Below are 13,847 nucleotides of genomic sequence, written 5' to 3'. Positions count from 1 at the left end.
CGCGCGACCGAGGCCGCGCCCGCCCGCGCCCGGAGCCCGCGTTCGCGCCGCCGCCCAGCTTCCCCGCGGGGAAGGGGAGCGCGGCCGGCTGCGCCCCCTCCCCTCCGGCGCAGGCCCGCCCGCCAGGCCCCGCCCGGCCCGGCCCGGCCCCGCCCACTCCGTCCTGCCCCGCCCTTCCGGCGCAGGCCCCGCCCTCCCTCCAGGCCCCCGCCCTTCCGGCGCAGGCCCGCCCATTGCGTCTGGTCCCGCCCCCTACGGCGCAGGCCCGCCCACTCCGTCCGGTCCCGCCCCTCCGGCGCAGGCCTGCCCATTCCGTCCGGTCCCGCCCCTACGGCCCAGGCCCGCCCCCTCCAGGCCCCGCCCCCCGCCCGGTCGAGCTCGGCCCCGCCAGCCATGGTGAACCTGGGCCTGTCGCGGGTGGACGACGCCGTGGCCGACAAGCACCCGGTGAGAAGGCCGGCTGGGGACGCGGGCCCCGGGCCTCAGAAGCGGACCCGAGCGCGGCGGGGCCTCGACGGGAGCGCCTTCATCGGGGAAGAGAAGAGGGATAGAGGGAGGGGGGACCCTCTTGCTGTGGAGATCGAGGCGTCGCGGGTGGGCATGGGGGCAGGTGGGGTGAGTCCAAGCTCCTTCGGCTCACGATGGCGTGGTCCCCTCCTCCACGGCCCGAGTGTGCCCAAAGGAGGGACAGAAGGGACGGGGAACTGAGCTTCAACCCCCTCCCCACCCCAGGGACTAGGGGAGTATGCCGCGTGCCAGTCCAACGCCTTCATGAAGGGCATTTTCACCTTTGTCACAGGTAGGCTGGGTCCAGATGTCTGCCCTGGGGTGTGAAGACCTCGCTCCTGTCTTACCCTGACTCCCCAGCAGGTGGCGCCAGGTCGCCAGTCCGCATGTGCCGGGGCCGGGCAGGTGCCAAGGGCACTAGGGCTGTGTCCATGGTGTCCCCTGGGCACCCCTGTGGACAGGCTGGCTAATGGGGACCACGGCTCTTGGCAGGCACTGGTGCGACCTTTGGCCTGCAGATGCTCGTTCAGAAGAAGTTTCCATACCCCTTTCAGTGGAACCTGCTGGTGGCCGTGGGTGGGTATCGCAGGGCTGGTGCCCCGGGGCCCCTGAAATGCACCCAGTGGCCACTGGCTCTTCTGCAGAAGTGGGTTCCCACTAAGGGTGGGGGTTGGTGGCTCTGGACACCCCTGCCTCCTGGAATGGGGCTGCAGTTCTCCATGGGAGCCCGCCTAGACCCCCACCATCACCTGCCCAAAAGAACCCTGTGCCCAGGCCAGGCCCCCCCAGCCCACTGGCCCCTGCCCCCACCTCCCAGTCGCAGGCTCAGTGGCCAGCTACTGGGTGACCCGCGTGGAGTCGCAGAAATGCAGCAACCTCTGGCTCTTTCTGGAGACCGGGAAGCTCCCCAAAGATGTGGGCACAGGTGAGGGTCCTGGGGGCAGCGGGAAGCGGAACTGAGGCCCCCGTGCCCAGAGTTTTAGGCAAGGGGTAGGCTGGAGGCCTGTGCCCTCATCATGCCCATGGGTGTGGGGGAGGGAGACGGCCCGCAGCAGAAAGGCTTTCCAGAACCCTGTGTGCTGGAGGCAGACCCAGGAGGGGGAGGGCGGCCCGGGAGTGGGGGGTACCAGGGGAGGAGCACGGGCACCCCAACAAGAGCTGGATTGACAGGCCCCACATCAGACACCAAGCTGCTTCCTCTCAGGCTGGCCCTTCACTGCCTGCATCGCTCCTGTCACAGGCCTCAGTTTTTGCCCCAGTAAAATGGGCCAGGAGCAGCTCTGCGGTGGGGTTCCAGCTGTCCCCTTTTGCCTCCTACAGATCGGCATGACCAGGAGAGCTCCAGCCGGGGGCACAGAAGACATGGGGCTGGAGAGTTCTAGAACATAGCCCTCAGCACCTGTGCACCCCAGGCTGGCCCTCCCCACACCCAAAGGTACCCCAGCCCTGTCCCCTGCACACATGCTCCTGCCCAGCCTGGCTGCCCAGGAGGTCAGACCAAGAGGTGCTGCGCCTGGGCGGCTGGCCTGCTGGGCAACAAAAACACGTGGACACAGAGCTGGCGCAGGTGGATCAGGCTGTCTCACGCTCTTTGGCAGCAGCAGCTCTGGGGCTCACGGTGGGGCTTCCCTGCGCCTGACGCTCCCTTTCCGGCCCCTGCGCCCCCCTACCAATCACAGGCGACGGTGGCTGCTGGCGTTGTGGACTAATAAACACCTTGCCCTTTCTCCCACCCGAGTTCTTCTTTTCTTTTAACGGCTGTGCCTCACCGTATGGTAGTTCCCAGGCCAGGGGTTGAATCCAGCTGTGGCTGCGACTTACGCCCCAGCAATGCCAGGTCCTTTAACCACTGCCCTGGTCTGGGGATTGAGCCCTCATGTCTGCAGTGGCTGGAGCTGATGCAGTTGGATTCTTAACCCACTGCACCGCAGCAGGACCTCCTCCCACCTGAGACCTAAAGCTGCTGGGAAACAAATCAGAGCGGTAAGAAGATGAGAGATAAATGCAGCTGATCAGAGGAGGTGCCAGGGCAGTTCCCAACACTGAGCCGCGGAATCAGACACTCCTGCCAGCCCTGTGGGCCCCATGAGAGCACGAGGCCTCTCCAGGCGGGAGTTTGCTTCCCTAGGCGGGGGTCTGCTTCCCCAGGTGGGGGTCTGCTTCTGTACGCCTTGGCGCGGAGGAGCAGAGCAGACAGTGTGCAGCCAGTCAGCCCCTGACTCCCAAGAGACTAGGGACAGGAGGTGGCTATGCCCACCTGCCTGTCATTCCAAACACACCCGTGAAATTAAGTCACGTCTCTCTGGGAAGAAGCGAGGGGTGGCGGGAGTGGAACCAGCTTCCCGGAGCTCCGTCCACATGGAGGAGGGCTCCCGAGTGGGCAAGGCTACCCACCTCCCCAGCCCCCCGTTGGAGGAGGCAGAGATTACATACAACCCGGGCAAATCCATGTCCTTCACAGCCGCCTTCCCCGTGATGCCGAAGGCACCAACACCGGGCCACGCTGCTCCAGACCCAGCTCGGTCCCCGGGGCTCTTGGCCTAGCCAGTCATTCCGAAGAACATTTACCGTGTGCCAGGGACTCTGCTCAGGGACGGCCAGTAGCTAAATGACAGGAAGCCCAAGGTAACCGGCATAAACGAGCCCGAGGTCCTGTTTTCTCTCATGTAAAAGCCCAGACCGGTGGTCTGGGGCTGACGGGGAGTCAGGGACTCAGGCTCCTTTTACCTCGTTCCAGCCTCTAATGGTCTCTGCTCCAAACCCACCTCATGGTCCCAGACAGCTGCACCAGCTCCAGCCATCGGGTCTTCATCCCCATCGGCAGGAAGGAGAAAGGGGGAGCAGGAGGGCCATTCACCCACTGCTTCTGTGTCGCTCCATTGGCTAGAACTAAGTCACATGCGACACAGCGCAAAGGTTTCTAGGAGGGCAGCCCAGAGCCCCGCTCAAATTCAAGGGTTCTGTGTCTGAGGAAGGGAGAACCACACGGGGGACTGGCCCTGCCTCCCACCCTGGGAGGAAGGGGGGGTACCAGGGGAGCAGACTGCGCCCATGGCAGCTCCTTGCAACCCCAGGGTAAAGCCTGGGCTCAGAGGGAGGGCAGAGGGTTAATTTGTAGTTTCAGGATGAGACTGAATTTACTTTTTAAAAACTGAGAGTGACTAGGGGTTCCTGCTGTGGCTCAACTCGTGTCCATGAGGACACAGGTTCAATCCCTGGCCTTGCTCAGTGCGATAAGTATCCAGCGTTCCCATGAGCTACAGTGTAGCTCATAAATGTGGCTCAGATCTGGCATTGCTTTGGCTGTGGCATAGACCAGCAGCTTTAGCTCCGATTCAACCCCTAGCCTGGGAATTTCCATATGCCGCGGGTTCTGCCCTAAAAAGACAAAAAACAAACAAACAAAAAACACAACTGGGAGTGACCAGAAAGGTGAAGGATCCGTGTGGTGGGTCAGAGAACGACGGGTGCTGTGACGCGCTGTGAGCGCCATCGCTGAGCGGAACTGTGTTCTCCCCGCGTTCAATTTGCAGCCGGAACCCCCAGGACCTCAGAACGGGGCTGCATTTGGAGACAGGGCCTTTACAGGGTGATGCAGCCACTATGGGGCTGGCCCGCATGCAGCGGGATGAGGGCTCATAGGAGGAGGGGATTAGGGTGCAGGTGACGACTGGGGAGAGGCCCCGCGAGGATGCAGGGAGAAGGCGGCTGTCCGCGAGCCCAGGGAGAGGCCTCAGGAGAAACCAGCCCTGCGGATCTCAGACCTCCAGCCTCCAGGATGCAGCAATAAATTTCTGCTGTGCGAGCTGCCGGGTCTGCGGTACTTTGTCACGGCGGCCCCAGCGAACTCATGCAGGTTGGAAAAATTCGCCCCTTCGGCGTGCACCTGCGAATTCCAGGCTGTCTGGTGCTGGAATGGCTTAAGGGAAGCTTGGGCTTGGGGTGCAGAGGCAGGGGACTGACCCCTGGAGTAAGTGACATCTAAGCTAGACCTAGGAATCCCCCAGGGAGCTGGAGGTGGAGAGGAAGGCCGGGCAGGGGGAATGGGGCAGTGAGGGCCAAGGCTGGGGCCCTCGGGAGCCAGTCACAGGGTGAGGCGTTTGAACTTGGGGTGGGAGGTAACTGAACGGAAGCCTCATAGGCAATGAGAGGTGGGAAGTTTTAGGAGGCTCGAGGAGGGTGGCCTGAGGGTGGGGAGGGGTGGGGAAGGAGCCGGGGCGCTGGTGTGGGCTGCAGGGCCAGGCCACCCGCGTCACCTCCCTGGAGAAGAAAGCAGCCTTGACCGGGGCAGCGCTCCTGAGCAGAGAGCAGCCGCAGGGCTCGTGTCCAGGGGACAGCCCCGAGTCTGGCCAGCGGCAGGGGGTGGCCTCGTGGGGGTGGGCGGGAATTCCTGGGTTCCCTGGGCATCGAGAACCTTGGCGCCGGTCACAATGGGCTGAGATTCTGGGGACAGTCGAGCCGGCGGTTCTGCGGGGCAGGCCCAGCATAGAGAGGGCGGGGTGTGGAGGGCCCCTGGGGGACCCCGGGGCCATGAAGACTCGCAAGGAGGCAAACACGGAGGAGCAGCTCCAGGAGCTGAAGACCATCACCGGGCTCCAGGGTGAGCCTGCCGCGGGGGCCCCACAGCGCAGGGTGCAGGACTTTGGGTCTTAACCCAGGGACAGTCCAGGGTCTAGGGGCCGGTGACCCCACACTGCTCACCCCTCAGCGGAGCAGGGAGAAGGGATCCAAGGCTGTGCCAGGCCGGGGGTGGGGGAGAGACGCTGGGGGCTTCCAGAAGATTTGTGAGGCGCCCCAAGCCACAGGGGACAGGAGGGGATCTACCTGCTTTTGGGACCAGAGGATCCACGAGCGAGGCCAGGACTCCCATCCCCGGCTGCTCCTCACCCACCCCTGCCCAGCCCTGCTGTCCACTGCGAGCTGTCGGATGAGCACAGCGGAGCAGGGCAGCCTGGCCCCCATGCCCGGGCGGGAAGGACCCTGGCCTTGGGGGCAGCGAGCTCAGCCCTCACCTTGGCTTGCTGCTGCGGAGCTCCACCCACCTGGGGACCCCAGCTTGGCCCATGGCCCCCATGCTGCCTGCCTGTTCCTCCGCCTGCCCCCAGAGCAGTGCCGGGCGCTGCAGATGCAGCTGGTGAAGGAGAAGACGGCCAAGAACAAGGCGACGATGACAGCCCTGCGCAGCAGCATCCACCTCGGGTCCCAGGACTGGGCTCTGGCCAAGAAGGTGGGCAAGGGCGCCCCTCGCTGCTCCCTGACGGCTGGGGGGCGGGTGGCGTGCTGAAACAACACCCCCACATCGGTGGCCAGCAGGCACCTCCTTTTTTCCCCACGCTGAACTCAGCCTTTCTGGGGGGGGGTCAGTTTCCCAACCACCCCCTCAGAGGGCAGGGCCAGGGGCCCGACGGGCTTCCCCTTCCTGGGTAACCCCCGCAGCAGCGTCTACGTAGGGTAAACCACGACCCTCTCCTCCGGACCTCCCTCGCATCTGAGCAGGGATGGCCGGGATGGGGTCCTGTATCGCTCTGCCCCTGTAGCCCCAGGAGCTGGGGTCTTGTGGCCGGGCTGGCACAGAGCAGAGCAGCCCCTGGCAGATTGCCTAGAGGGGCTAGACGCCAGGGGTCCCAGAGAGGCCGGGCGCCCAGCTCAGCCGCCGCCGCTCTGCAGCATGACCAGCAGACCATCTCCAAGGCCTGCGGGAAGGACCAGCCCACGAGGCTGGCGCACGGCCGTTGCACCATGGAGGTAAGGCAGCAGCAGGGACCCCCTCAGGCCCACCCAGCCAGTGCCTCCCACTAAACTACCCATGTGGGGGAGTTCCCCATGCAGCTCGGCGGAAGGAATCTAACTAGAGTCCATGAGGGTGCGGTTCTGTCCCTGCCCTCGCTCAGTGGGTCGGGGATCCCGCGTGGCTGTGGCTGTGGTGCAGGCCGGCAGCTGCAGCTCCGATTGGGCCCCTAGCCTGGTGCAGCCCTAAAAAAACAAAAACAACAAATCAACTGCGATGCGGGGCCGGTGGGGAGCCGAGCGAGTTCCCAGCCCTGGGGTCCCTGTGGGGTTGCCACCGCCGCCCCCCCACCCCCCGCTCAGGCGGGCCCTGTAGCCCCTGCGCACCCACGCGCGGGCCGTGCCCTCCCCGACCCAGGTGGCGCGGGAGAAGCTCCGCAAGTACGTCTTCGACCGCGTGAACGTGCACAACGCGCTAATGCACCTAATGCGGCGGCGCGGGCAGAAGCTGGAGAGCATGCAGCTGCAGCTGGCCAGCCTGCAGAGCCAGCCCGAGGCCACCAAGGAGGAACTGCGCCTGCGGCAGGTGGCGGCCAGAGGGGCGGGGCCTCGAGGGTGGCGCAGGAGGAGGGGCGGGGCCCCAGGAGGGGCGGGGCGGGGCTACGCGAGAGGGTCGGGTTCGGGGAAAGCCCAGCCCCGTCGCCGCCGGCCTCTGAGCCCCCGGTGGCCCGTCCCCTAGCACTCTCGATGTGCCCTCCCGCCACTCCCAGGTCATCCGCCAACTGGAGAACAACATAGAAAAAACGATGGTCAAGATCACCACAGGCCAGAACATCCACCTGCTGTACGCGGACCTGCTGGATTACCTGAAAAAAGTGAGCCTGCCCCCGGCCCAGCAGGGAGCCCAGCTCAGCCTGGAGGGCCCACCTGGGCGCAGGGCTGGGCCCTCCAGGCCGGGAGACCTGGCAAAAGACAGAGCCCTGGAGTTCCCTTTGCGGCACAGTGGAAACGAATCTGACTAGGAACCATGAGGCTGTGGGTTCGATCCCTGGCCTTGCTCAGTGGGTTAAGGATCCAGCATTGCCATAAGCTGTGGTGTAGGCCACAGACACAGCTCGGATCCTGCATCGCTGCGGCTGTGGCGTAGGCCAGCAGCTGTAACTCCAACAGGACCCCTAGCCTGGGGACATCCATATGCTTCGGGTGCAGCCCTAAAAAGAAAAAAAAAAAGCCAGAGCTCTGCTCTGGGCACCAGCTGAGCATCAGCACTTTGTAGGTGGGAACTATGCTTTCCAGAATTTATTTGTGGGAGTTCCCGTGGTGGCTCAGTGGTAATGAACTGGACTCGTATCTATGAGGACGCAGGTTCTATCCTTGGCCTTGCTCAGTGGGTTAAGGATCTGGCATTGCTGTGAGCTGTGGTGTAGGTTGCAGATGAGGCTTGGATCTGGCGGGCTGTGGCTGTGGCTGTGACACACAGCTACAGCTCCAATTTGACCCCGAGCCTGGGAACTTCTATATACTGCATTTGCGGCCCTAAAAAAAAAAAAAAAAAAAAAAAAAAGTGGAGTTCTTGTCGTGGCTCAGTGGTTAACAAATCCGACTAGGAACCATGAGGTTATGGGTTTGATCCCTGGCTGTGCTCAGTGGGTTAAGGATCCGGCATTGCTGTGAGCTGTGGTGAAGGTTGCAGACGCGGCTCGGATCCCGCGTTGCTGTGGCTCTGGCGTAGGCCAGCAGCTATAGCTCTGATTAGACCCCTAGCCTGGGAACCTCCATATGCCGTGGGTGCGGCCCTAGAAAAGACGAAAAAAAGAAAGTGTTAAAAAAAGAAAAAAGTGCTTGCTACTCCCAAAAGGTGTATCATGTGCCGTATGGGAATCGTGTGGGTCTTTGCACATGTTTGATAGTCTGGTGTTTGTATTTTGCTGCGGGGTTTTCCACGGCTGGGCTTCTGGGGGTGAGAGACGGTCCTGCACCTTCCGAAAGTGCCCTGACACCTCGTCCAGGGTGAGCGGCCTCTGGTCAGGCCAGTAACCTTGGCTTGCCGTCCTCCACGCCAGCCGCCTGCTCCCTGCAGAGGAGGCTCGGGGAGGCCCCTAGGGGCCATGAGCCCTGTTGTGAGGCCCTCCCCACCCCCGTGGCCTGGTCACAGCACAGCACAAACTCCTGCCACAGGCCAGGGGGTTGGCAGAGAGGGAGGAGGAGGACAGGTGGGCGGTGGAAGGGGGGTGCTGAGAGGAGCAGCCTGGCAGGTGGGGCAGGGCGTGTGAGGGAAGCCCCCCAAGACTCCTCCGTCTTGAACCTGGGAGAGGGGGGACCTGGAGGGCAGTGCGACAAGGACGGTGACAGCGACAGTGGAAGGGTGTTCGGAGGAGGGCGCAATGGGCTGGGTGGGCCCTGAGCGCTTTCCAGCTGAGGTCATGGCCCCCGGATACTGCCCGGAGCCCCCAGAGTCTGGCAGCACACAGCTCGGTCCTCCAGCCTCTCCCTGTGCTTCCTGGCGCCCCCCACACACACCCCTTCCCTCTCCCGCTCACTCTGGGGTCCAGCCCCTCCTTCACCTGGATGTATTGTGTCCCCTGGTGGTACCTTGTCTTTTCAGAACATACGCATTCCCACAGTGGCACAGGGGGTTAAGGATCCCGGGTTGTCTGCAGCAGCAAGGCTTTGACCCCTGGCCCAGGAACTTCCCTAGGCCACAGATGCAGCCAAAAAACAAAACTAAACACCTCCCATGGTCATCTGCATGAAAAAAAAAAAAAAAAGTGAAGATTCTACATGGTAGTTATTATCAACGAAATACTAAAAGTCAAGGGATCTTGGCATTTAGAAACCTGACCCCCTGCTGAGTCACGCGTGGTTACACCTTCTTGCCCTCCCCCCCCACCCCCTACGGCAAGCTGCTGAAAGAGCCGTTACTACCCTTTTCCACATGGGGAAACTCGGGTCAAGCGGCTTTCCCAAGAGCCCGCACTGGCTGGTCAGGTTAGCCTTGGCCTTGAGCCCAGAGCCTCTGACCCCAGACCCGTGTTTCAGGCCCCTCTGCGTCACTTCCAACAGCAGCCAGCCTCCTGGCATTTCAGAGTCACCTCTCACACAGTGGGACATCCCGTGACCACCTCTCTGGAAGCATCTCTGGGCTCCCGCCCTGGGCAGTGGGCCCACCAGGAAGACACTGTCTCCCTCTCAGAAGACGGCCTTTCGCCGGCTCTGTGCCCAGCTGGGGCCGCAGGCCAGGCCGTGTTTGTCCTCTGCGCTCGCACAGCCTGGTCCACTCTGGAGGGGCCACAAGAGATCCAGGGAGGGGCCGGGGGGGCTGACTTGGACGGGGGAGCACCTGGTTGGCCTGTAGCCCTGGACCCTCAGGCTCTGTGCCCACCTGCCCTCGCCCTTCTGATGCAGAAGCTGGCAGAATACCCCCCCGAGCTGGACAAGCTGCAGAGGCTCGTGGCTGACTACCGCTCGGAAGTGTCTGACATGACGGTCCTGTCACAGGACGCCGTGCTGATCACGGATGAGGTCAAGGTGAGCCCCACATGAGCTTCCCGGGGCCCGTCAGGATACCCTATGCCCGCACCAGCTGTGGTCACCAGAGGAACCCAGCATCTGCCCCGCCAGCCTGCTCTCCTCACACCCTGCGAACCTGGGCAGAAGCCATGAGGGAGACGTGGCAGGCAGAGAACCGGCCCGGCCAGGTCAGGTGCCACCCGCGCCAAGGCCCCTGCAAGGCAGGCATGCCCCATCCTCATGAAGCAAGGCCATCCTGCCCTGCTGACCTGCTCATGGAGGCAGCGCAGGAGCAGGTTCTGGAGACTGGACAAGACAGTGTTGGGGGCCAAAAGGAGGCATGAGGGGCTGGAGGCCATGTGGGCAGCAGCTGGCGGGCTGAGATGCCAGCCCCCCGACCTGGCAGGAGTTGGAGGGGAGATGGGATTGGGATTCGTGTTTCCAAAGGGGGGCGCTCTGGCTGCAGAGACTGGAAGGGACGAGGGCCAAGACGCTGGTCCCTTGGGCCAGACCAGGGTGGGGCTGGGTGGCCCAACTTGGACGGAGCAGAGAGGCCTTTACGAGCTCACCATGTGAGGCGGGGCACGAGGGCGACGTGACCGTCGGGGAGAGCGCCGTGTCCGGGATGCCTAAGCAGCCGATGGACTTTGCCACCGGAGCAACACATGCTAGAACAGTGGAGGTTTGGGGGAAGCGGAGTTTGCGTTAGACACCTGGAATCCAGCTCGGTGCGTTCTAAGCGGAGCTGGCAGAGGCAGTGGAGGACCCGGGGAGCGCTCCCAGTCAGTGCCCAGAGCTGTGGCGGCAGCCAGGTGCCCCCGGGCAAAGGAGTGTCACACAAGGGAAGGGGGGCGCGGCTGGGAGGGGGCTTCCCGGGGAGGGCGGGGAGCAGGGGACGGAAAGGGACACGGGATAGCCCTCCCCGTGGCTCCAGTGGGACAGACCCCCAAGCCCCTCCCTGTGTCCACAGACGAACATGAGGCAAGGAGAAGCCACCTTCATGGAGGAGCGCCGGGCGCGGGAGAACCGGCTGAACCAGCAGAAGAGGCTGATAGACAAGCTCCACACGAAGGAGACCAGCGAGAGGTCCCGCCGGGTGAGTCCCGCCACGCTGCCCCCCCCCAGCCCCGGCAGCGCCCCCCGCCCCCGGCACCCCAAAGAGGCCTTCACCTCCTCCCGCGCCGCAGGGCCGCCGGGACTTGGACTTCTCCTCCAACCAGATGGGTCCAGAAACTCTGAAAGGTGAGTGCTCAGCTCTGGCCACCCTGGCCAGGCTCCCAGGGAATGGCCACCGTGAGGCCAGGTGTAACCTGTGGCGGCCAGGGTGCGGGAGACAGGGGAGCCCAGGCCCGCCCTGGCCGGACCCCCACAGGGGAGCACCCAGGGCCACAGCCCCAGGTGCAAGGAGCTGCTACCAAGAGTGGCTGAGTCCCCGGCTTCCCAGCTGTAAAATGCACTTGGAGGCGATGCCGCTGGCACCCCTGAGCCGCCTCTGGGAAGCGACTAAGCCCCACTGTGCCGGGCGGGCTGCTTCTGGTCTCCTCTGGATGGAGCTGCCTCGGGCAGGCGTCCCTCGAGGGCTGGCTCAAGAGGGAGCCAGTTAAGGCGAAGGCGACTCTGATGGGTACCCCGCTCCTGGGTGGCCTCCCCTGATGACATAGGGGGCATGGACGGCCCGGTGCAGAGCTCCCATGCCACCGCGGCGTGCTGGCCATCCTTCCCCCCTGCTCTGCCCAGTGAGGAAGAGAGACAGCTCCAAGGCTGCTGTCAAATACCAGACGGACGTGATGGCCTTGGTGGAGAGAGTCAAGGCGGCCGTGCACTGCTCCCACCTCTGGGTACTGCTCGCCGGCACTCCCCCCCCGGGGGGGGGATGGACGGGGCCCTGCCCCCGCTGACCTGGGCCAGGGTCTACAGAACCTTCTCCATGAAGGGACACACCAAGCGGCGGCCCCCTGCGCTCAGAGCAGAGGGCTGTCCCCGGACCCAGTGGGGCAAACCCTTCCTGCATTCCAGGGGCCGCACAGAGCCCGTGGGAAGGAGATGGCCTCCCTCCAACACCTTCCCTTTCCCGAACCAGTGCCTCATAATGAGCAGCTGCCCCGAAGCCTGCCCCCCTTTTATTTTAATCCGCTCTGAGTTTATTTTTAGTGAGCCCTGAGCTCCTGTCCGTGGTCCTGACATAAGCTTGTCCACCTTTGGACAAGCGCCTCAAAGCCCCGTGGTCTCTCCCCGGGGGTTTCTCTGTCTCCTCCTTGAGGTCCCCTGCCCCCCTCTGTCTGTCCTGAGGATTATGTGCAATGACACCCACAGAGGGCTCCCCCGACGGCTGGCCTCGCAGGCCCTCAGTGCCCAGGCACGGTCAGCCTCACTGACCACCGGGAGGGGCCCAGCAGAAGCAGCCCCCTCCGGGCTCACTGCTCCTCCTCCCCTCGCGGACCCCGCCAGGACATCACTGGCCGGTTCCTGGCTCAGAGGAACACGGAGGAGAACCTGCAGCTGCAGATGGAGGACTGCGAGGAGAGGCGGGCACAGCTGAAGGCCTTGATGAAGAAGCTGGAGGTGGAGGAGGCGATGCTGAAGTTCCACCAGGTGCCCAGCTCCGTCAGGTACTGCCGGCCCCTGCCATTCTCCTCACCAACAGCCCCGTGGGTGGCACCGGGCTCAGCGGACCCGCTTCCGTGAGGCCCGGGAGTGCTCTGCAGACCGGCCGTGGAAGCACAGCAAATGGGCTCTAGGTGCCCGCATCTGAGTACTCGAGCCCCCGGAGCATGGCACTGGCCTTGCCCGGGGGGCCTCCACCTCCCTCCCTTCCCCCTCACCAGCTTTAAGTCCGCTGAGAAGAAAATAATGGACGTGCTGAAGGCGGAGGAAGCCAGGCTGCAGCTGGCCCACGCCACCATGACCAAGAGCCAGAAGCTGCTGCTGACCGTCCAGACCGGCATCGACAACCTCTACATCCGCCTGATTGGCATCCCCCTGCCCACGGCCCAGGTACCGGCGGAGCTGGGAGTAGCCCCTACACAGAGTCCCTGGGTGGGGGCAGAGGGAGACCCGTCACTCCTCCCCGCTGCAGAAAGAAGCGCTGCCCTCCGATGCCCTCGATGTGTACGGCAAGCTGGCGTACTGCGAGCGGAAGCTGCTGCACCTGGCCGACGGTGTGCAGGCGCTGTCCAGGACGGAGGAGGTAGCCCTGGGCCGGGGGCGGGGTGCCCACGCGTCGCAGGCGCCCGCGGAGCTGACAGTCCCTGTGTCTGCAGGTCGACACGAAGGTGAGGGACGCCCTGGAGGCCTCCACCCTGAAGGAGAAGCAGAACACCAGGATCCGCTTTGAGGACCTGGAGGAGGACGTCATAGGTACCAGGGGGCCAGGAACTGGAAGGAGGGATGCGAGGTCGGGGGGTACTGGGCTGAGCTGTGCAGAGGCAGAGGCTGGGGAGGCGCTGGCCGCGCTTGACCAGAGCTGCCTGGAGGGTTAGGTGTGGGCTCTGGATGAGTTGGGTGAGCCCTGGGCTGTGTGAGACCCCGAATGCGGGAGCATCAGGGGCACAGAAAGGAAGAAATTCACATCGACATGTGGGCCTGGGCCACATGGACGTCAGGAGACAGGCGGGAATAAGCCACGCCAGGCAGAGGGGCCGCGGGAGTGGCTGCCCTCCCCGCCCGCCTTTGCAGAGACCTTCCAGTTCGCCGACGTGGACCACAGCTACGTGCCCTCGCGGGCCGAGATCAAGAGGCAGGGCCAGCGCCTGATCGAGGGCAAACTCAAGGTGGCCAAGAAGAAGAAGAAGTGACCGGAAGAGGAGGAACCCGCCCCGCCCGCCCCATTCTGGCTTTGGTTATACAAATAAACATTTTTCCAGGACTGCGGGGGCCCCTGGGGCACGCCGATGTGGGGCCTCGCGCTGGGAAGACAGCGGGGAAGCAGGGGGTCGGGTGTTGATCTGGGCCCGGGGTGGGTGACAGGGGACGGCGACTGGGGCTGCGGGCCGGGCAGCGGACAGGAGTCCGGGCAGGGCTGAAACCCAGGGCGCGGCTCGGGAGGGGCACTGCGGAGCCTTCGCGCGCGCCGCCCTGCCGTGGCCCTCGCAGCTCCCCGTAGC

The 13,847-nt window shown here is 64.2% G+C and overlaps 2 protein-coding genes across 2 annotated transcripts; both read left to right on the top strand.

The window, feature by feature from the left end:
- Window positions 1-328: 328 nt before the first annotated feature.
- Window positions 329-2,239, top strand: TMEM141 (transmembrane protein 141). The gene is made up of 5 exons (XM_003122333.5): window positions 329-447; window positions 733-799; window positions 1,000-1,083; window positions 1,325-1,432; window positions 1,828-2,239. The coding sequence occupies exons 1-5, from the start codon at window positions 394-396 to the stop codon at window positions 1,887-1,889; spliced, it is 375 nt and encodes a 124-aa protein (XP_003122381.1). The 5' UTR covers window positions 329-393; the 3' UTR covers window positions 1,890-2,239.
- Window positions 2,240-3,846: 1,607 nt separating this feature from the next.
- CCDC183 (coiled-coil domain containing 183) lies at window positions 3,847-13,563 on the top strand. The gene is made up of 14 exons (XM_003122334.5): window positions 3,847-5,107; window positions 5,613-5,734; window positions 6,175-6,252; window positions 6,653-6,820; window positions 7,005-7,109; window positions 9,640-9,762; window positions 10,715-10,840; window positions 10,932-10,986; window positions 11,482-11,582; window positions 12,193-12,353; window positions 12,570-12,738; window positions 12,821-12,931; window positions 13,005-13,101; window positions 13,420-13,563. The coding sequence occupies exons 1-14, from the start codon at window positions 5,038-5,040 to the stop codon at window positions 13,536-13,538; spliced, it is 1,605 nt and encodes a 534-aa protein (XP_003122382.2). The 5' UTR covers window positions 3,847-5,037; the 3' UTR covers window positions 13,539-13,563.
- The last annotated feature ends 284 nt before the right edge of the window (window positions 13,564-13,847 follow it).

This window comes from Sus scrofa, unplaced genomic scaffold (genome assembly GCF_000003025.6).
Source record: "Sus scrofa isolate TJ Tabasco breed Duroc unplaced genomic scaffold, Sscrofa11.1 Contig1206, whole genome shotgun sequence".
In the NCBI taxonomy this organism is placed as follows: Eukaryota; Metazoa; Chordata; class Mammalia; order Artiodactyla; family Suidae; genus Sus; species Sus scrofa.
The sequence above is the reverse complement of the archived record's forward strand: the minus strand, read 5'-3'. Positions and strand labels throughout refer to the sequence as shown.